This window comes from Ambystoma mexicanum, chromosome 3q (assembly GCF_040938575.1).
Source record: "Ambystoma mexicanum isolate Mex_15411 chromosome 3q, UKY_AmexF1_1, whole genome shotgun sequence".
NCBI lineage: Eukaryota > Metazoa > Chordata > Amphibia > Caudata > Ambystomatidae > Ambystoma > Ambystoma mexicanum.
In genome coordinates, this window is record NC_090926.1 from 765,801,503 (window position 1) to 765,825,064 (window position 23,562).

The 23,562-nt window shown below is 46.5% G+C and overlaps 1 protein-coding gene across 3 annotated transcripts in view; it reads right to left on the reverse strand.

Moving 5' to 3' along the window:
* The window catches only part of LLGL2 (LLGL scribble cell polarity complex component 2), a 908,486-nt gene that overhangs the window by 77,545 nt on the left and 807,379 nt on the right, over positions 1 to 23,562 (reverse strand). For all 3 annotated transcript variants that reach the window (XM_069654770.1, XM_069654772.1, XM_069654771.1), the window contains exon 25: positions 23,261 to 23,322. In XM_069654770.1, coding sequence (XP_069510871.1) covers positions 23,261 to 23,322 — 62 coding nt within the window. The remainder of the gene's footprint in view (positions 1 to 23,260; positions 23,323 to 23,562) is intronic.

Below are 23,562 nucleotides of genomic sequence, written 5' to 3' on the forward strand. Positions count from 1 at the left end.
CACCCTCTTTTTGATACGTTTGTATTTCTGACCTATTTTTGGTTGTAAGAGTGACTTCTACTGAAGTTCCCCTTCAATGCAATCCTTTTTCACTCACTTAAAGTAATTTGTTCCGGGTTGCCCATAAGGCTGCAAGGCGCAGGGGGGCTTTTTATGCACACCATGTGGGCCCTGTGGTGATTATAATCATTTTACATTGATTATACAGGGCTTGCTGGAGGCAACTGTCATTTAGGCTTGCTTCACCAGGGGTGCAACCTGATTTACTGCATTGGTTGCCCAATTTACCTTTTCGGTAGCCATTTGGCTACAAATGGCTATTTCGCACGCCCTACTCTCACCCATTATGATTTTATGGGCTTACTTTTTTTAGGTGAACAACAAGGCAGGCCAAAAAAGTCCTTGGTGCACACGTGGGCTGTGAACCCTGTGATTCACCCTCCATATTCGTTTTGACTGATTTAGACCATTCTCTATCACTGGGAGTCCAAATCGCATGCTGTGGGGTGGAGTGGCAGATTTTGGCCTACAACACAAGGGCTGGCCATCTATAGCTCTTTGTCCGTAGCGTCCTAGTGTGTTTGGTGGGCTGTCTTAGACTAGCCCTTGCGAGTGGTGGTACAAAAAGGTGAAACCCTATCCCTAAGGTCAGAGTTCTGTACTGGAATTTTCTGAAGAAGCAGGACTTTCCTGCTAGAGGTTTCCTACTATTTTACCAGAGGTACTGCATTTTAAGAACCAGTACTGATCATACTGGATGAATGCTGTGTCCTAGGCTGAACTTCACTTGGAGTTTTTGGCTACTGCAAGTTCTTCCTTGGCCTCCTCTGTCGTCCTACTGTCTCGACTTGTATGCTGGGCCAGGCATTCTGTGCTCGGACCATCTACACACCAGCTTCCAGCCAAACTGCCATGGTTGTCCAGTCTTGGTGCTGGTTGCTGCCATTGCCTGTGCCTTGCAGGCAATGGCATTGTCAATTCTAAAATGGGGAAAGCAAACAGACTTTACCTAATAGTTTCCTGAGGGATGATAACATCCAATCCTTAGAAGATACTGCAACAAGGAAGAACATAGGAGATCCTATAGAGATTAAGGATATTCCAACAGCAACGAGGAGGCCCCATGGGGATGCAAGAAGTCGACATGAGAACCGTGATGAGCACTCTAGTATATATCCAATAACTGAAAGGCATCCAAGAATAAAAATGGAAGAAGGATGAGATGCCGAGAGAAGTAGTGGAAGCCAAAGAAGTTGTGGAACTAGGCTAACGAGGTGAATCACCTGTGGTCCCTGAAGGAAGCGTAGGACCTGAAGGAGCACCAACACCATCCCTAGAGAGTCTGCCAGGCTGGAGGTGCCGTTAACCCAAGGGGAGACACAAGAGTCTTGCAGGTGTCGCAACCCAGGTGCCGAGTGGCAGCGAGGAAAGTAACCCTGTGAAGCCGACTAGCCAAAAGAGGTGTGTGGCCGCCGAGAGAGGTGGGAGCCCTGTTGAGAAACCCAGGCTGTGCACAGGGAGAGCATGCTGTAGTGGCGATGCCACCAACCCGAGTGCTGGAGTCACAGAGCTCTGACAACTGCGGGACTTCACGGTAGCAAAGAAGAACACCTTGCCGGAGTGGCCCTAGGGTATTTGGCTGTAAAGGAAGATAGCTTGACCCAGAGGGAGCGCCGGGGGAGCAGGTGGGAGAGGGCATACCCACAAGAGGGGTTCCTGAAACCCCACCAGGATTTAAGGACCAGTGGAAACAATAGGTAGTACTGGGCAGGATAGTGAACACACTACCAAGGAGAATAAATAGGCAAGTTGGGATGATACACTTGTCGAAGATAACAGTTTACTCCTACAGAGTCCCTTGTGTGAGGATAGTGGGAATTAGCAGACAACTAGGCTAAATCTACAGTGAAGCAGAAAATAATAAACGGGGGAGCCATAACCAATTTGAGGAAGGCCAGGGGAGAAGTACACCCCTTAGCATTTTGGACAATAAAAACCTAACAAGGGATAAAAGGAAGGATCATATCTCTTTGAGACTGTGGAATTATACAAAGCCTAAAGAGACTCAGGGAAGGGAATGGCCCCCTGAGAATCATGGAGCCTTGTTTTTGGGCCTTTGTGAACGTTATGTTGGGACATTGGAAGGAGCTGTGAGTGACCAGCCAATTAAATCTTTCCTTTCCAACTCATATTGAGTTAGAGTGTGAGGGTCAGTTTAGGATTTGGACACAGGATGGACTATTTTAATTTGGAACATTCTGACACAGACACTAATTAGTTTTGTTGAGGCAGGGAAACCCCAGCTAGAGTTAAGGTAAGTTAGAACTTTTCTCCGACCCTTGCTTTTGTTATCATTAAAGGTTTATAGCAACAAACACACATCTCCTGTGTCAGTCTCCTATCTCTGCACCCTCACAGTGCCCACACCTTAGCCTTCATTGTGAGGCCATTTTCTGTGGCTGGGCCGCCAGACTTGTCCTTCGAGCCATTCGAAAGTACAAAAGTTCCGGGTTCTTCTACCTTTCTGGAATCTTCCATTAAATTGCTTCAGCTTTTGGCCTGAGGGCCTATTTTAAAAGGAAGGAGTTTTGTTGTTCTGTTCAGTTGTTGGGGTCGTCGTTGGCCCAGGGTTCAAGTCCCTGGGAAGTTGCATCCTGTAAATCGCAACCTCTGGGTCTTGGGGTGATGGGTTATTTGCAATCCTTATACTCAGGGGCCCCTGTGATCAATACTATTCGCAGGCAGGTAGAAACCTCATTTTCAGATTGGGTTCCATTGGGGTTTTCCTACTGTGCTGCAGAATCTTCTGGGGCTCATGGTTCTTAAACAGACATCTGGAAAACATCACTGGGGTTTCCGGTTTTCTTCCCTGGAGTGGTTTGCTGGCAAATCTGCTCCTTTGGGGTAAGAACTGGGATTATGGGCACATTTACTCACCGCCAAGTGATTTTGGGGATATTTATCTGCTCGAGGACATTTTTCCTGCATGCAGTGTGGATCCAGCTAGTCTCGGGCCAAAGACTGGAATTTTAGCACGCATGAGTAATTTTTAAACATATGTATTGCACTTTTGCAAAAGTGAATGCTTGATTACACCGTACTTGCTACTGGTGGCACTGCATGTATTTTTATCCTAAGTGTATTACTATAGGGCTCTAAGCCCAAACGCCTCTCGTCTTTTGGTGTCCTCTTTGTTTTAGTAAAGCGTTCCCACCTCCGAGCACTACATTCAGTGTGATATGTGCATTTGTATTTTCCAAACACTATGTTCTAAATGTCTAGAAATAATGGGACTTTGTTAGTGTTGGCACTGGGATCTTGTAATGGCTATTTCAGCTGAAAGGAAACTAGACAATAGAATGACCAACACGAAGAGGACACATAATTGGGAAGGGATATGGTTGTGGAGATAGAGGTGCAAGTTTCTCAAATGTTTTGAGTTATTTGTAAGCATGAGTGCAGGAATCAAGAGAGCACAGTTCGTAAAAGGGCAGAGTTTTATTGTGATGGCAATATCTAGAACAGAAGCATGGTAACAAGATGTAATTAGATGGCGAGTGGTTGCACGGTGCACTTGAGAGGTGCTCAAGTGGGCCTAGTAGTGTGAAGGCTTTCACTAGATTAGTTTGTAAGAAACAAACCCTATATCAAGGGAGAGCACTGGGTTTGACAAACCAGCTGACAGGAGTGTTGGCGCCAAGAGTTGGACGTATGCCTTTGGAGAACATTCGGTAAGTGGGAGGGATTGCGAAGAGGAGACACAATGGATTTGTGTCCAATAATGTTAGGCTCTGTAAGTTATGAGCTTAGTGTAATTCACTGTAACTTAATAAAATAACATTCTTAACAAAACAGCTCAAGCGACCAGCTATTCGTGCTAGGAAGGCAATTACAGTCCTAAGCTGAACCTTTATAGCGACTTGCTGCATAAACTCCAACACACTAGATATCCAACATCACCATCTTCCAGATCTGACAAATCAACCGCAGGCCCTTCTACTTACTCCCCTAAGCCCCGAATGGCCAGGTTCTATAGATGGGAAAGTTGGAAGGAAATACTGGCACATTTAACTGAACGTGGGCTTTGTGCTACAACTTCCCTGGGAGTAGAAACCCTCGCTCGGGCTACCTGGAGGTTCCTGAGTTGTTCTAGGAAGTTTATGGGAATGGTTACAGTGGTCAGACAGACAGAAATCCTCTTACGCGGAGGCTGGGTGCTTATGGGAATTAATTTATATAATTCAGCCTACATAATTCAGCCTACATAATTCAGCCATTGACTAGCTGCCTCAATCTGGGCTGCAACGAATGTGTTCAGTAAATAGAGGACATTGTGTGAATGTTAGGTCACAACAGGGTTGTAGGGTCTAGTTAACATATTAGATTTCCAGGCCTAGTTTCTGTTTCGTGATTGTTTTTTTATTTGTGTGTTTAAGGGTTGCTACCTGCTGCCTTGTGGCTGCTTCAAGGTGCTTGAAAATTAGACACGTAAAGCAAAACGTCATAATGGCACCTCAACATAATATAACATGAGCTAAAAACAGTAGCACTCAGGTAGGTTCTACTTAACTTACATTTAGCTTTGGGAAAATAACACATGGATCCCAACAGAACAACATTACACAACATGTTTCTACACCTTAAAAACATGACATGGTGTAGCATAATTTAACAGTATAGCACACCAAACCTAACTGAGTGTATAGTATGACCTTTAACTCTGACCCGCCTCCTTCCACGCATTGGAAGCACAAGTTCCAAGAAATACAGGGTTTTTGATGTGTAGAACCCAGAGTTTAAATAGTCCAAATATGTATTTAGCTCACACTTCAACATTCTAACCTCCAGCTAATGCAAGCCAGCTTTTAAACTGCTTGTAAACCGATAGCTCTTACCATATGGAATTCTACTTTACTCATCTCTGCCCCCCAAATCCAGAGGGGGCGCTAAGCCCCCCGCTTCCCAGACCTACCCCTCAAAGGCAAAGATTGTTGGTGTTACCAATGACTCCAGACTGCTGTACATGGGTCAGGGCTGGAGGCTGTGATCGCCTTGTATGGTCTCATGTACAGAGCTCTGAAAGGCATTAGGGAGACCCTGCCGGACATCACAGCATTTAGTTTCCTGAATGGGTGATGGAAATCCGTCCCCGTCAGTGAGACAAATACCTCTTCATTGCCCCCTCTCCCTGGCATGATTCAGAAGAGGAAGAAGGTGTTATGAAGGGAGGCACATGGCCCCTGTCCTGCATAGCCTATGCCTGGATCAAGCACTTCAGTGAAGAAGATATCACGGCTGTCCGCTCAATGGTGTTTAAAGATGTGAACTTGTGTGTGTGCGTGAGAGAACGTTAAAGGGCATGTGTTCAATGGTGTATGAAAGTGTGATGTGAGCATATCTGTGTGTGAATGCTCGAATGAGACTATGTGAGTGGGTGTAAGGGAGGCATGGTGACACAAAAGGTACAATTTGTAAAACCTTTATTCCATTTTCGTGGTTTGGAAAAAACATCTACTCTGCCCAATAGCTAGGATGGGAGTAATCTCTACCAAATAATAAACAAAACAGTCCTAGTTGAGTCAAATCAAAATGCCTACACTACCAACACCTAATACCTGCCCTCTCTCTTGTACAAAAAGTGTGTAAAGGTGAATATGTATGCAAAGGAAAATCTGTGTTAGAAAATAAAGAATAAATGAGTCCGCTCTCCACCCCACGTCACACAGCACAGAGTAAGGTGGGCCCCGTAGACAGGATGACACACTCTGGCTAAGCTTCTAAAAAAAAAAGCAGTTCAAAAACATGGATTGAGGCTCACCTAGCCTTCCACGTTAATGTCTCTTCAGCTTTCAAAACCCAGTTCAACAAAATGTTCACGCCGGGCTCCCGCAGTTGGGCTCGGACCTTTCAAAGCAAAATGTTCACATAGGTATCCCTCAGTCGGGCTCGGACCTTTCAAACATAACACTTGCAGGGATTCCCTTCCCCAAGTTTAATTCACATCCTATAGGGGTTTCCCTTCCCCTAACTTATCCCACTTCCAAGCCCGACTGAGGGAGACTGGACCTTTTCCTGATGTCGAAGACTTTCGAATGCAAGTGGCTTTTGCGATAGTCCTCCGCCGGATCACTTTGACTTTCCCTTCAGCTCACACACTTGTGTTATTTGGCCAAGTGTCTCTTGGTCTGTGTAGTTCGATGTTATAAACGCAAATGTTCAGGGTTAATTTTGATCACTTTGCTTTTTATTGTTCATTCACTTTATCGCTTTAAAACAAAAGCACTTCTCCTTTCACAGAGACTTTTGAGTGGGCTACTTTTTGCCGGACCACTCGGCTACTCTGGCTTCACAGCTATCAGTAATTCAAAGTTCATCACAGGTCTGCCTTCTCTCGAGTCTCATCCACACGCATGCAGCATTCAATTGTGCGATATATTGTTGCAATTTCAATCTCTCCTTTAACACACAACGGTCTTTCATGTCACTTTCCCACTCACCGGCTGTGTGCATTTCTTTCTTGTCGTGGTAGTTTTTAATTCACAAGTCAAGGTTAATAATACAGGCGTGACCTTGCCTCCTCAACTCCGCCGTTCACCTGGGAGGGTCGCTGGCTTCCTTGAAACAAAAAGGCAGCCTTCTTGTCTGGGATTTGGCCTTCGCCACATGTCTTTTGCTGCCTTTTGGAGGCAACAACCTCCTGCAGGGAACTCCTGGGGTTCTCCACCCTTTGCTCTCGTCCCTCGGTCTGTCTTTGCCCCAGAGGTTCTGCTCTTGCTCGTGTCCCACCTTGCTCAGAGTTTGTCTCTATGTTCTGCCTTTTATCCGTGTGAGGAGAGCCAATTGATACCAGACGTATGCACTTAAAGTCAAGTGCCTGTCTTTGCCTGACCCGATTAGCGGCACATATCCAATGAGATATGTAAGGGTTAGCCTCTTTACTCTCAGCTGCCCTTTTCCTCGGCCCAGTGTTTGTGCAGAAAGGGGGGGGCAGTTGGGACATTGTAAAATCTTATAAAATAGGATGGGTCATGTGCACGGGAAAGGGGGGAACCCGCGTCTCACTATCGGTCACCTCAACCCCCTCCCCGAAGACCCCTCACCCAGGTGATCCTTCCACACTGGGTCACGCCCAGGAACTAGATCCAAAAGCGATGACCATGTCCTGGCCACCTGGATGACAAGTCCCTGAGGACTAGCGCGTGAGATACCCTTTGGTTTATCACAGGGGGGAAGGTGTGTGATGTGGTAGAGTGAGAGAGCAGTTAGTGGGGAATTGTGAAGTGAGGCGCCAGTATGGAGCCGCTGTCGGGAAGGGAGCTGATTGGCACGGATAGAAATATATTACACTTTATGGGCAATGGCAATGTAAGCATTCTTACCGGGGATGATGGCCTATGTTGGCACATCCTGCATGGACATAATTCTTTGATGTATAATGACAATATTATTGGCATAGCCAATGGGAAAATCTTTATGTGGGAAGACTGGCCTATGTTGGCAAAGCTAGAACTGGCATGTTTTCTTACAGTGCCATACATATGTATTGGCATTCTGTTCAAAGCCAACACGATAAGTATTCTTACATGGAATTGTGTGGGGTTGGCCTACATTGGTACAGGCAGCATGGATAGGTTGTCTTACAGTAGGTATATAGTAGCTATATGCTTGTGACATTATGGGCGAACCCAACATGGTGACTGTTCTTATTTAGCCATAATGGTAGGCTCTATTGGTGCAACCAGTTTGGATATGTTTTCTTAAAGTAGTACAGCGTTTTTCACTGGCAATATGGGCAAGTATACACGATGGTTCTATTTTGGTGTGAGGGCGCGGGAGGCAGGGGTTGAAGTTCATCAATGTAGACAGTACAGACATGTTTTCTTACTGTGGCATAGCATTTGTACAGGCATTATGGACAAAACCATCAGTGAGGATAATGGCATAAATTGGCAAAGCCAGTAGGGACATGTTTCTTATAGTAGCATTAATGGCATTCAAGGCAAAGCATATAGGAGTATGTTCTTATGAGAGAATACTGTCAAATATTGGTTAAACCAGTATGGGATTCAAGCTGCATGATTCTTTATTACACTGGCAGAATACTGGCATGTACTGTGGGCAATGGCATCATGTAAATTGGTTGGGCAGTGCTCCAGTAAATGCTCCTTTGCACTCTTGGTGACTTGGCATCTATTGGTTTTTCTTTCCGGTGTTACCCTATGAAACAGATTGTATACTGTCTTTTTACCAATTTTTTGTGTGCTATAAAATACGCAATTTCAACCCATTATTTTCAACCTCGTTTCTGGGGAAGAACACTGCCGAATCACCACTGGTTAATTTGGACTCCTTTGCAATGCTTGGTCTCTTCCACATAATTAATGTGCCCAAATACCATCCTTAGGTTCGGAGGCAGCCTCTGCTCTCAGCCGATAACCGTGTTTCTCCCTATTGAGAAAGAGGGTCCGCTGTTTGCAGACTAATCACTTCATTCTCTCCTAGACCGGTCCGGCACGGCCCGGTATAAAATCTCCCTCCCAAGGCTCGAGCGACCTGCCCTCCCAATCCCAGACACAACGAGAGTCCCTCAGAACAGACCCATCCAGGGGGGTGCCCAAGGGTACAGACCAGACCAGCAGTGATCCGACGATCAAACCCCCTCGCTCCTCAATCTCTCAGCCTATGCCTTGGTCCCTCGAAGACCTTGCATCGCTCCATAGACTTCGTGAGCGTCACTGATTCCGCCCCCAGGCCTGCCTGGCCACTCCCTATATTTACCCATGGTACAGCGCACCAGCGCGCGCACATCGGAAGCACCCGCAAGCACTGTTGACTGGCCCAAGACGCTGAGTGCATTTCCTTGTATGCCGCGATAAAAGATACGAGCAGGAGGAAGTCTTTAGAAGCAACACGAACGTTACCTGAAGGTGAATGCACGTGAACAATGCCCTTTGGTGAAGGCTATTGACTTTGTTCACCCTGTGGACTTGATACTTTCACGGATGCCTGCAACTTGATATATGCACTTTCACGGATGCCTGTAACTTGATATATGCCCGTCACCAAACTATCACACTCACATGTTACTTTTTTTTCTTTTTGCCTCAACAGTGAGCGTCACTGATTCCGCCCCCAGGCCTGCCTGGCCACTCCCTATATTTACTCATGGTACAGCGCACCAGCGCGCGCACCACGGAAGCACCCGCAAGCACTGTTGACTGTTCACTGTAAACAGTGCGCTATATTGACCACCTCTTTCCTCTGTTTATTTGATCAAGCGAGGTGCCAATAGAGAGCACTCGCAGAGACATAAGTTGCGATGCTGGTGCCTTGTTCGGTAAGATCTTCTAGACAGATTTTGTTTTTTTAATATATTTTATTAGTTTCATTACAAACAATAACAAAGAGTAAAACAGGCATCAGTGGTGATGATTGAGCATATCACAAGAAAAATGAAATCCCCAACTATCCCCCATCCCTCCCTCCCCCCCAAGACCACAGTAAGTACTAAGTTCGTCAAGAGTCCGTGCTCGGGCCTGGGTCGCCTTCCCCAACTATCTCGCTCTCCTGTGATTCAGGGTATAACAAGGGTACAGTTAAGGCCACCCAGCGGTGTAGCTCTTCGCTGGAGTCAAGCCTCTGCACTTGGATCGCAGTCTCCCATGCCGCGGTTTCCGCTGCGATCCACTTTGTAAGGTCCCCCCCACCAAAGGGGCATTGGTGGGCCTTTGGGGCTCTTCCACCCCATGGCTATGCGCCTCTTGGCAGTTATGTAAATAAGGTCTCTCAGCCTGTTGAGGGGTTTGTTCTCCCTGCTGCGCCTAAACCTGCCCAGGATGCATGCCGAGGGCTCGTCCACTTCGATGTCACGGTCTGCACCGGCCACTCTATCCCTCACTTGAGTCCAGAATTCTCTAATCACTGGGCATCCCCAGAACATGTGGGTCATGCCAACCTTGGGCTCGCTGCATTTGGGGCATGATTGTGTGGTCGCACCGGTGAATCTGGATATGGCTTCCGGTGTGACATACGCTCTGTTCGTGACATACAGTTGAATGAGCTGTAAGCAAGCGTTCCGGGAGATTTTTTTTATGGTAGTGGGTTATATCGCCCCAGGCTTTATCTTCGAAAACCAGATTCAGTTCGGTTTCCCATTTGTCTCGGCATCTGAGGTCCTCTTTGGTGGAGCCCCATAGTAAGGCCTCGTAAATACGTGAGGTTTCGTGGCCCCCCTCGGCGGTGTTAAGAATCGTTTCAATACATTCGTTTTCGTCATTCAGGTCGTCAGCGACAGGCCACCTGCTAGTTAGGGCCTGTATGACCACTCTGTGCAGTAGGAATTGCCCGGCCGGGAGGCCAGTGGCGTCGCTAAGGTCTGGGAAGGCTAAAACCGTCTGCTCCTGGGTCAGGTCCCCAAGCGTGGCCACCCCAAGGGGCTCCCATTGTGTACGGGTCTCAAGTTGCCCCCAGGAATGATTGGACATGAGTGCTGCAATGGGGATCTGTGGGGAGTATGGGTCTTCAGACCCGACCAGTTTGCAGGCCCTTTTCCAGAGTCGGAGTCCCAGCTTGACGAGGTAGGGGCAGTGTTCGAGAGCACCCCTCTTGGTCCACAGCAGATCCCTGAGTAATAGCTGGGGGAGGGCCGGTTGGAGGAGGCGGGTGTCTGTTGTGCTCTCGTCGGCCATCCACCGCACAATGTGTCTCAGCTGGCTGGCTAGGAAATAAAGTTCAAAATTGGGGATCTTCAGCCGACCCCTCTCGTATGGTCTCTGGAGGGTCTTCAATGCCACCCTATGCCTGCCTCCCTGCCAAAGGAAGCCCCTACAGAGCTTGTTGAGGTCTTTAAAGAACGCCGGGGGGATGTAGAAGGGAATGTTAGTGAAGAAGTGCAATAGGTGGGGCAGGGCGACCATCTTAAGGAGGCCCGCCCTCCCGGCCACCGAGAGCGGGAGCCGCCCCCAAAATTCCATGGACTTCGAGAGGGAGTCTTTGGCCCTTACGGTGTTAAGTATATGTTCCGTGCCGGGGGTCCGATGTATGGTTATCCCCAGATATTTAAACGATGTCGCCTGCCATTCGAGATCTAGGGGAGGGAGGGACCCATAATGATCACTGTGTAGTGCGGCTAGGGGGTAGAGGCAAGATTTATTTTTGTTAATCTGGATCCCGGTATGCTTATGAAAGCTGTCCAGGGTTTCAAGAATGTAGGGTAGGAGGTGTTCGGGGTCCTGCAAATATAAGAGGGTGTCGTCCGCGTACATGGAGATGAGATGAGTTGTCCCATCTATGGTGATGCCCCCATCTCCATATTCCTGTTTCAGGTAGGCTACTACAGGCTCGGCTGCGATGATGTACAGCATGGGGGATAGGAGGCATCCCTGGCGGGTGCCTCTGTGTAGGGACCATTTCGCAGAAAAGGTTCTATTAGTTCGAACTCTTGCCGTGGGGTTGGCGTAAACCAGCTGGATCCATTTCAGAAATACGGGACCAATTCCCATCTTTGCCAAGGTAGCATATAGCCATTCCCACCTCACAGGATCAAAAGCTTTGGTGGCATCAAGTGATGCCACCGCAAGTTTCTGTGGTCTTCCCTCAGTACTATAAATAACGTGATGCAGCCTACGCAGGTTCTCAGTAACGGATCGTCCGGGGACGTATCCGGTCTGGTCTTGATGGATCAACAGTGGGATCACTCTGCGCAGTCTGGAGGCGAGCAATGCAGTGAGGATCTTGCAGTCCACATTTAGCATGGAGAGGGGCCTGTATGAGGCACAATCTGCTCCGTCCTTCCCAGGTTTGAGTAAGGATATTATCACGGCCTCTCTCAGGGAATCCGGGAGGGTGCCACTCTCGAAGGCCTCGTTATAGACCTGGGCCAGTATAGGGGCGAGTGTTTCCTTGTAGGTTTTATAGAACTCCCCTGGGAGGCCATCCGAGCCCAGGGTCTTCCCAGCCGGTAGCGTTCTGATCACCACCTTGACCTCATCGGGAGTGATGGGCTCATCGAGAGTCTCGGCCATATGCGGGTCTAGTTTTGGCAAATCGATGACGTCAAGGGCGTCCTCGATCCCCGTGTCAGAGGGGGTGGGGGGCCTCAGAGTACAAATTATGGTAGAAGCTGGAAAAAACCGAGTTGATTTCCGGTTGGGTATGCACAGTAGTGCCATCTGGTGCGAGTATGTGGCATATGGGCGGCCTGGGGGTTTCCCTTTTGTAGAGCCAGGCTAAGAGTTTCCCGGGCTTGTCTCCCAGGGCATGGACTCTCTCCGTGTGTTTGGCGTAGCTTAGTTTGCCAAGGGCTTCCCAGTGCTTTAGGCAGGTTTGTCTAAGTTCGGAGATTTTAAGTAAATGATCGGGAGATGAGTCAGCCCTGCCCTCAAGGGTGCGCAGGTCTCCCTCGGCTTGCTCCAACAGGGTTGTGATGGATCTCTGGGCGCCCCCAACTGCTGCGATCATCTCACCCCGCATGACCACCTTGTATGCCTCCCAGGTGGTGCCTATGTATTTAACGCTATGTAGGTTGTTCTCCCAATATTCTTTGGTCTCATCTCTAATGTGCTCTCTGAATGATGTATCAAGTAGAGCTTCTGCTCTCAATCTCCACGTGGGTATGGCGGGTCTAGGCGGGAACACCTCCCAGGTGACCAGCAGGGGAGAATGATCCGACAGTACCCTGGGCAAGTAATGCGCGTCAACAAACAGACTGCTGTGTCTGGCTGAGAAAGATATAATCTAACCTGGTATGCACGGCATGTGGGGGGGAGTAGAAGGAGTACTCACGTTGCCCCAGGTGCTGGTCCCTCCAAATATCACTTAGTTGCAACTGGTGGGCTAACCTGGAAAGTATTTTGGCCGGAGGGGAGGGGCGGTCGTGTTTGTCGTCGGATCTGTCCAGCAAAGGGTCGAGGGTGCAGTTATGATCACCCCCCCATATCATAATTCTGTCCATATACGGGGTGAGCTGTGTGTAGAGGGAGTGGAAGAAGGTAGTTGCGTCGTGGTTGGGTGCGTAAGTGCTGACCAGGCACAGTTCTTTACCCTCAATAGAACCACAAACCACAACCATTCTCCCCTCGTTGTCTGATTTAGTGCTGGTGAGCCTGAAGGGGACCGTGGGGGCAATCAGATCAGGACCCCTCTGGCGTAGGAGGAGTATGTGGAACCCACTAGGGTGCTGCGCCAAGTTTTGGCCAAGGCGTCTAGCTTTTTGGCAGACAGTCTCTTGGAGCATGGCGATTCCGACCTTGCATCTCTGCAAGTAGGACTGGACGCGTCGTTGTTTGACAAAGCTGTTCAGGCCTCTAACGTTCCATGTGACGATCTTAACTGTGTCAGCCATAGTTGTTGCGTAGTCGGACGAGTGGGGCCAGCAGGACTCTGAGTCTTATTGATGCTGAAATGCATGACGAGTGCTTCCGTGGTCTTGGTGATTCCCGTTTGCAGTTCCCATCTATAGTAATAACTCCCCGTTTCCCACCCTCCCCCCTTAACTGTAAACAACCCAAACATAGAACTAGCCCAGCGAGGTTACCCTTGTTATGACAATCCCGTTTCCGCTCCGTAGGACCGTGCATGTGTCACTAGATGCCCTACGGGTGGGTATGTACACCCAAAAAAAAAGGAAAGAAATTTCCAGGGGGAGGAGTGGACCTTGACTCGAGTGTCTCCATATCAGGATCCATTCAGCTGAGTAGGGGGCTCATTCCGCCCGCCGGTGGTGGGTGAAGGCAGCCGGATTGCTGTCGAAATGACGGGAAAAAAGTTATCTAGGTTTCCGCTTTCTTTCTTCAATGTCAGGAATTTGTTGTCCATCCATCCAGTCTCTGGCCTGTGCCAGAGTTTCGAAAAGGTGTACCCTGTTGTGCAGCACTTTGAGTCTCGAAGGGTACAGGAGCATGTAACGCAACCCAGCTGCCTTCAATCTGGCCTTTGTGTGTATAAACTGGGCACTGTTCGTTTGAACCTGGAAGGTGTAGTCAGGGTAGATTGCAATTGTGGCAGAGTCTCGTTTGATTTGACCACCTGCTCAAGAAAAGGCTAGGATCACTTCTCGATCTCTGTAATTAAGGACTTTCGCGATCACCGGCCTGGGTGGAGCGCCCAGCGGAGGTCTTTTAGCAAGGGATCTGTGGGCCCTTTCGATAGAGAAGCCTTGGGAGAGTTTGCCAGCTCCCACCTCTTGCAGCAGGAGGTTCTCAATATAGGTAGTGGGGTCAGAGCCCTCGATACCCTCAGGTAGCCCAAGGAGACGAATATTGTTGCAACGGGCTCTCCCCTCCGCTTCCTCCGCTCTGTCTTCCAAATTCTTGACTCTTTGTTGGAGCTCGTCTACGTCTCGGAGGAGTTGCGTTTTGGATTCAGTATTCTCCTTGACCTGTATTTCGAGCGCGTCAGTCCTGCCGGCCAGAGAGCGGACATCTTGGCGCAGAATGCCCAGGTCAACGGCAACTGCATCGATTTTGTGCTCCATCGTTGTTTGTAGAAGTCTAATGGCTTCGAGGAGCTGGGTGTTGCTGGGTTCAGGTGCTGTATGGTCCGATTGAAGACTTGTGGGCACACAAATTGTGCTCTCAGGGTTTGGAGATTCGCTGGCTGCGTATGTGTCCAGAGTGGTCTGCTGTTGCTTGGGCCTGCTACTTTTACCAGCCATCTTGTGAGCGCACAGTTCTCTCGCGCCGGTGGTAGGCCGCCAGTAAGAGGCGCGGCGGGGTTCCTTGTGCTGTCGCCGCGGGGCCCAGGGCCAAGATGAAGGCGAAGGGGGGAAAGGCCGCAATATCTGGGCGTCGAAGCGGAGGCAGGCGTCAGGTTTCAGCAGTGCCCGCACCCCGTCTTGTGGGTGAAGGCCGCGTGGGAGGAGAGTAAGCTGTGGCCGTCCGGGGATTCACCAGTTCTTGTGGATGTATGGAGCGTCGGGCCTGGGTCGCACTAGGTGTCGGCTGGAGGGCGCAAGGTGGTGTCAGCTTCGGTGCCACTCCCAGGCGCAGATATGCGTTGGCGGGGGGGGGACGAGGCCCCGGTAATATGCGGTCGCAAGTCCTCTGTCACTGGTTACCCCCCGCCCCGCTCACCTTCCCTGCTCCGGCCGGCCGCAGGTCTTGCCAGGGCTCCGCTGGGCCCCGCGGCCGCGGGCAGGACGCCGCTGGATGGAGGTGCAGGGGTTGGGTTCCTCTGTCTACGAGCGCAGTTGCTCTCTCTCCCGACCCCGGTGCAGGCTGGCCGGGTTTCCGGCTCCCCGGCAGGCCCCGATGGACGACGTCCTCCACGGTGCAGGTGCGCTCCGGTCCCTCGAAACTCAGGGAGCGGGTGTCATGACCGCTGCCTCCAAAGAGTCAGACCCAGCCCAACATCCTTGGAAGCAGGGTCACCACTTCCATTCCAGGCACCAGTCGGTCCCCACAGGGGCCTTTTGGACCTTGTCCTGGCGCCAGTGGCGCCAGGCTCATAAGGGAACCCAGTCCCGGCACAGGAAGCGCCGGGCTCATATTGAGAGGAATGGTGCTTGGGTGGACCTACCTGCTGCAGACCATGCTGCTCACTTACCTGTAGGATGATATCCTCATCCATTCCTGGCTGGAACTACTTTACCTTCTGGGTATGGCCAGCACCACTCCCTGGGACTGGATACTGGAACTGTTCTGGAAGCTGGAACTTCTTTCTTGCCTGGGCGAGGCTGTGGAAGGAGACACCTAAGCACTCCAGTGGCCTATTTAAACCACACCCGATCAGTGCAACGTGCTTCGCGTTATTCTGCACTAGCAGCAGGACGCTCACTGTGTCAGCTCCAGAGACTCTTTAGCTTCTGCATCTGTGAACAAGAAATCTTCAGTCTTACCTCCCGGAAAACCAGTCTTCAGCAGCGTCTGAAAGAGAACAAGGACACCAGGTGAGGACAAGGCAAAACCAGCGCTGCACTTGCCTTGTCCATCGGTGCATTCCGAGGCCGCGTACCGCACTCTTCATACTCCGGCAACCCTGCGGAAACAAAGAACATTGGTTAGTGAACCTCCGTGATAATTTTGCTTACCTGTGCCACGTACGCCTCGATCTCCGCCAAACGCTGTTTAACCGCACCTGCAAAAACAAGAAGGACATCATTAAGGGCACTGTACGCCATCAGTACTCACGTGCCTTCTAGCTGTAATCTGCTTGCCCATACTCCGGCACGTACCTCGGCGTCCATCTCCAACGCCGGCTGCTACGGCTACCTGAAAAAGGGAAAAGAGACATTAAGAAGTGCATTTAACTTCGAATAACATTCTTTGCTTACGTGACTTCACGAGCTCCGGCATTCTTCTCGCTTACCTTATCTGCATACCAGACCTGCAAAGGCAAGAGACATTTAAGGGGACATATAAATAAAACTCCATATTCAAGCAATTACCGTTCGTGCGGCTAACGACGGCCTTGCTCCCCGACTTCATCCTCTGCAATCAAGAGGCTGGGCTATTAACCAGTGAAGCAACTGGCATTAGCGCCCCTGCACAGACGCAGGATGGAGAGCTCCGCTTTCACCTATCTAAGGTGAGCACATTCAGTCTACGAGTAACGTGGGGAGTCCAGAAAGGGGAAAGTCAGATTGGCCAACCAGACATACATTAACCCCTTGTTCTCCTACTTGCAGACACCTCACCCTCCAGGTCAAAATTACGGTGAGGAGAGGGCCCATCCAGGGTGTTACCAGAGACCTGCGCGTGACCCTAGAAGACACTGAAATCTCCCAGCCCGGACCTGCGCCTCCGAGGGAGTCAGGTGAGCGTTACAGCGGGAGCCGCCATTTTGGTTCTCGGCTCCGGCTCTACTCGCTCGACGTACGCCGATGTTGGTTGTCTCTAACCATCTGAAAGACGGATCAAGCGACAGCTGATGAGCTCCGGCGACGAATGGTGCAAGTTGCAGCTTTTAAAAGTTAGCAGAAATGCATGAAAATCAGTTTATGATGGCACATCGGCGCGGAGCTCACAGGAGACACGTCCGCTCTACATGGCAGTTAGCCACGCCCCCCTCTAGATAGATTTAGCGCAATTTCTATCGCTCTTTTCTTCTTTAGGCTGTTGTAATTCACAACCTTTTAGAAAGGGTTTTTGTAATACTCCCTGATTACTCCATCTTTCCTGTGTAGATCTCTCTAGTTACTTACTCATGACAGATATGAAAGGTAAGAACGGGAAAGCTGGGAACATGATGAAAGATCCCCGTGCCGACTTTTTCACTGCAGTTTCGACACGACGAGCAAGTCTAGCGCGCGCAGCGACACTCCCGCTCCCTCCACCATGCGTGGAGGAGGAGGAACTGCTGCTGTGTGCTCAGGAATGTTCAAATCAGTTAAAACTAAATGAGGACCCAGAATCTAATGGTATGCAATCGAATGAATGTTCACAATCCCTTTATGCCGAAGATCTGGCAATTCATACCCAGAAAGAAACCTTGAAAGCCCTCTGGAACGATATAGCGGTAACCCAGGGGGAAGCCGACTTGGCTAATCACTCATTTGAAGACATACCTTCTATCTTTAAGGTTGCTGACTCAGATACTTTTCAACAGGAAGAGGATCACGTTTTAGCAAATAAGGGGAACGCCGCGATTGTTGAAGGGACTGCTACTGATAACTCAAACAACACTGATCTGTGCACTTTGATGGGAATCTTTAATAGGCTAATCCTGGGTGAATTAAGAAAGCATACTGATTTACTGACGCAAATAAATACATCTGTACATCAGGTTCCAATGAATCTCAATGACATATTGTCAAAAAATGTTAGTAAGACTCCTACTGTAACAAACAATGAAGGAACCGATAATCCTATACCACAGGCTATTGACACAAGTAGCGTCAAGGAATCGGCAAAAGTCCCCTCTGCAGAGCCAATCATGATAGAAGACTCGCTGACTGAGGTTGACACGCTTAAACCTGAATTAAGTGGGAAAAACAAGTTGGGAATCACAATGGGAACTCAAACTCCTACTCTCCCTACATTGACAGTACCAAAAGTAAATATAACTAAAAAAGAAAGGAAAAAACAACAGGCGCAACTTAGAAACCAAAATCAAAAGAAAAATCTTTGCAAAACGTCTCGGAAGTACTTAAGAGATGTGAATTTTAAAAACATGATTGACGAGGACTGTCATGTTTTGGTTGGCAATTATGACACAAATAAAGAGACGGCCTACTCTTTAGCAAAGGAAACGTCAGGATCAAAAGACGGTTCCGAATTAGCAAAATCTCCAATGCGAGAAGGTTATATTGAAGCTAAAAAATCGATGTCTGATACCATGAAAAATAAATTGGAAATAGTGGATATTGCCTTGCAGTTGTCCTCTTTAAAAACTGGTCTAGTTGATATTTTTGAGATCTTTAAAGTGAACGCTGCAGGTATATGTAATGAAAGAAAATGAAAAACTGCTGAAACAATCAATTAAGAATATAATCCCAATAATTTAGGAGATGATGCTAATTTTACAACTGGTAGGCTAAAACCATCTGTTAACCCTGCTTCCACTTTGAATACAAAAGTAGATCAATCAATCCCGAACATCCCCCGGGGCGATACCCTGCCCTCGGTAAGGAATGGTAGTAAAAACAACTCCAACACTAGCCATTTGATCCCTGAGCAATGTAGCAAAGCATTTGCAACCCTATCAGACGAATGTATAGGCGAGGCTGATTTGATTAAAGCTCAGATTGATGACCTGACGGCCACTGCCGAACAAGGTTCTGGTACTGTGTGGTATAAGGAAGAATGTGTGAAGCAGGGGAATGTTATGGGTGTTGAGTCTGAACTCCTGGTCAAACAAGATGAAATCACTTCTATTGTTAAAAAAATATTACAAGATCAACTTAATAACAGGAAACATTCTAATTATGGACAAGAAGTATCCAATGAGGCGGTAAGGCAAACCCAAAAGGCGTATGAAAATGTAGAACTGGCGAATGACAGACAGGACTTAAAGAAACCAGCATTGAGCGAGTTACCCAGTCTAATTCTGACTACGCTATTTACTGAAGGCACACAAATCTCGCTGAACTGCCCTTATATTTTCTCGTTATTTGCCACGATTCCTTCGTTATCACTTGTTTCATCTCAAGACATTACTCTGGTAGATTTCTTCCATAAGCATAGGTTGGACTATGTGCGCTTAGTAATCCCCTCACCTCTTGTTAGAGATGTCCTGCTGAAAGAAGCTGAAAATCTGCAGTGTAAAGGCTTTGACATCTACCCATATACACAAACAGATCCAAAAAAATACACAAATGGGATATCTATGAAACTGCGAGTTAATGATAGTAATGATTCCATCAAAGCTGATGACAGGGAAGGGTTTGGCACTGACAAACAAGAATGGAGAGGGCATACATTAGCGCTTAAGGATGCTATTTCGTCGCCCCAGGTGTTGGCCAAACCACGTTAGCACTATCAGTAAAACCCTTGTTGCCTCTTGGAATTCTAGAGGCCATGCGCATCTGACAAGTAATATTGAAGTTACAGATATCTTGTCATCTTTTGACTTGATTATTTTGCAAGAAACATGGGCCATAACTGCCCTTAGTTGGGAAGGATATGATATCTGGCAACTACCTGCTACCAAAGGCCCCAAAGGGAGGCCCATGGGTGGCTTGCTAACGGCATGCAAACATACTTTGAAACCAAAAAACATTGAGATATGGTCAAACTTGAAATACTTCTTGGCAATCACATGTACCTTGAAACTCGGACGCAACATTATTGATATATGTATTATAAATATATACTGGAACCCCCTAAAACACACTGAACTGCAGCTGACGAAAGAATTAGCTGAAGTAATGCCAAAAATTGATGACTGGAGGATGTTAAAAATCAACGGGCTGGTTATGATGGCTGGTGACCTTAATGCAGACTGCGACATAGACACTACTGAAATTGACTCTGATGTGTGGCTTGAATGCTGCTACAAAATTACATAGAGCTCCAACTGGTAATTCAAAGTTGAGAGGTGCAATTCGGATGAACTTTCTTGAAGTTATGGGGCTGGTGAAGTTACCAAATTATGTCCACACATGGAATGCTAGAGGTAGTAGCTCTATATTAGACTACGTCTTTGTGTCTCATGGTTTGGATAAATACATATCCGAACTGACGGTTAAAGAAATGTCAACCAGCGATCATAACCTCCTGTCAATTTATATAACACATGCCAATGACACAGAACAAAATGCAACCTATAAACCAGGCCGGATTGCAAATCTGACGGGTATGCGGATACGTTGGTCTTACTCCAACACAAAAAAATGTACATCGCAGCTCCTAAAAAAATCATAAGAATATGTCACATGAAGAAAGTCGATTTTATCTTGCTTCATCCCCTTTCACGAACTACATTAATGAAATTGTTACTCAGACATGTTGTGAGAAGAAAATTACAAAACAGCCCCGCAACCATGTCCATGCTTTCAATATAGACATCTTAAACCGCAAAAAAACAGTTAAGACGAGATATTCGTGGTGCTGTCAATACAACAAGTATAGGTGCGGAAAGAGATAAGAAACTAAAAGGTCTGAAACAGCAATATAAAAATTGGCTAATTTCACATAGAATAGCAAGAGATCAAATGGATGGCGAAAAAATGCTTACTGCCATCAAATGTAAAGATATCTCAAACTGCTGGCTGATGATTAATGGGACTCAGCTAACCCAAAAAGAGATACTGCTGTCTCTGATCAGCGAACGAAGTTGGAAGGACCATTTTGCCAAGATGTATCATGGCGAATATGACAACGATACGCCTCTTCTGGTAAAAAATTCCAAATGGAACCTGAACATCTCCCCTAACAATATTACTATTGTTAAATCCAAAAAATCGGCGGCACCAAGACCCAATAACTTATCCATTCAAACTTTAAAAATTGATGCTCAGTTATGGGGGAATATCTTACATGTGTTGTTTAAAGACATCCTTACAACGAAGCTTACACCGTATTCTTGGAGACTGGCTATCTTGATCCCAATTTATAAGCACGGTCCTAGAACTTCACCTGAAAGTTATAGGCCAATCGCTATTTCTGATCCAGAGTACAAGATCTTTACCTCAATTATTCTTGAAGAACTTGAAGTCTGGATTGCTAACAATGATATAATAAATGCTAAACAAATAGGTTTTAGAAAAAATGTTGGAACGGACTGTGGAGGGCTAATTTTGAAAAGTTTGCAATCAAAAACATTGAAGAAGCCAGGCTATGTGATATTTGTGGCCTCAATAGATCTTTCAAAAGCTTTTGATCTTGTTCATAGACCGACTCTATGGTCTATTTTAAGAGATCTATTGATTCTTAGACATCTACTTGAGATGATCATTAGACACAAAGATCAAAGTCAGACTTAACTCATCAGGCAGACTGTCCTCTGAAATACCTATCCCTAATGGCTTAAGACAAGGTTGCAAGTTAGCCGCCATTTTATTTAATCTATACGTTTCTAAAGCTGATGAAGCCATCTCTGGTAAGGGCTTAGTACCACCTAAATTGGGAGAAACCACAATCGAATGGGTTGCTTATGCAGACGACTTCTTACTGCTTGATCGTACAAAAATTGGTTTTACAAAAATTGATAAATGAATTTGTAGTCTTTATTACTGGTCTACACTTAAAAATCAATGCAGCTAAAACAATTATTTTAAGAATGGGTAAGCCAAAGAAAAACCAAACTTCGCTTACTTGGTATTGCAAAGGTAAACATTTAAAAAGCCAAACCGCTCTGAAATATTTAGGATATCACTTTGCAGCTAATAGTGCGACGGTAATGATTAAAAGGCAGCTAGAAGTGAAAGCTGAAATCATACGGCGACAGATGGTGAAAATTGATGCCAAGTATGGCAGATTTACAGCGATACCTTTGAAACGCTTTTACACTATTTCCGGAATCCCCAAACTCATATATGGTTTCGAATTTTATGAACTCGACAGTACGGATTTTATGAAAAAATTAGAAAAGGATATGTGGAAAGGTGTCCTGTTTTTTTATCCCTAAATGTATACCAATCCAAGCCATTAGATACGAATTTGGCTTACACTCCCTTGAATCGATCATCTCATGGAGAAAAATTATGCTGTGGAGGAAATGTTTGATAAATAACCTCTCGTCTCTTTACACGAATGCAGCTAAAGACCAATCCAACTTTTATTGCTCGCACTTAAAAATGGTAACTGAAAAAACTTTGTCGAATGCAGGGATTACGGTGGAAATGCTGGTAAAGAAACCTTTGAAAGTGAAATCTATACTTCAATGTAATGACTGGCAAGTGACTTTAGATAGTGTCCACCCTGTTCTGGAAAACTATCTGGAGAAATACCCTTCTCGGAACTTTAGAAATTCATTCATGAGGTTCTGCTTTGATACCTTAAACACAAATTATATCCTAAAAAGATGGAATCTCCATAATACTGAATGGGGGTGGTGTAGACACTAAGAAAGAAGGTACCGAAGAATCCTTGAAACATATATTATTGCTATGTCCAGCGCTTTTAAAGCAAAGAATTCTATACTTTGAGCAATTTGTAACACACTTGTATGCTGTTGACACGGAAATGTCATGGCATCAAATTAGGCAGAATACTTCTGCAGTCCTAAAATTGAGAATAATGGCATTCTTAAAAAACGTTTGGGACTTATCCTGAATGACTTATATGAATGCTTTGTGCAACTTGTAACACACTTGTATGCTGTTGACAAGGTATTGCTATGGCACCAATTTAAGCTTAATACCTCTACAGCTGTAAAATAGGGAATTATGGTAATCTTGAAGAATTCTGTGATTTATTCTAAATGATTAATATGATCTTTTTCCCGTTTTTTTGGCTGATTGGATCGATAAGAAACAATGTTTTGCACCTTTCTATTGAAAATGTAGGAATTTTATTGTTGCTTAGATTAAGCCCGATTGAATTGCGATCGAACCTGATCTTCTTAATTATGGTATCCTTTTTGATGTATTATCCTATATGGTTTTATACGATTTACTACTTTTATACTGTTCTTAATATGTTTTTTTTCTATGAATTGTGATTGATGAAAATTCTATGAAATGTTATATTTATGATGAACTATTTTGTAAAGGTTTAAACAAACCACAAACAAATAAATATAAATATATAATTAATGTGAAATGTGTATGCATCTTCAATAAAATAGTTAACATCCACCACACACTCCCCTTATTGTATACATACACTCAAGAACCAAGCTATTGACACCACTCAAGCTCTCTATGTTCTGCTTTACCTACCAGCACCATTGCTTAGTCGACTCCCAACTAGGATCCTCTTGGAGTTTCTCTCTCCAAAACTCCTGCAAGAGAAAACAATCAGACTAGTAGAAAAGATAAATCAAAGAACGAGGCATACAACCAAATAACAGAAAGAAAACACAATAACAGATCAAGACAACTAAATCACAAGATAGTAAAAAACTGTTACAGAATAGGGAACGGTTCACAAATCACAGCAGAGGTAAACAATTACATGGCTCAGAAAAACAAATACAATCACATATACAGAAATAATAATGGTAGTTCTTTTATGGAGGCAA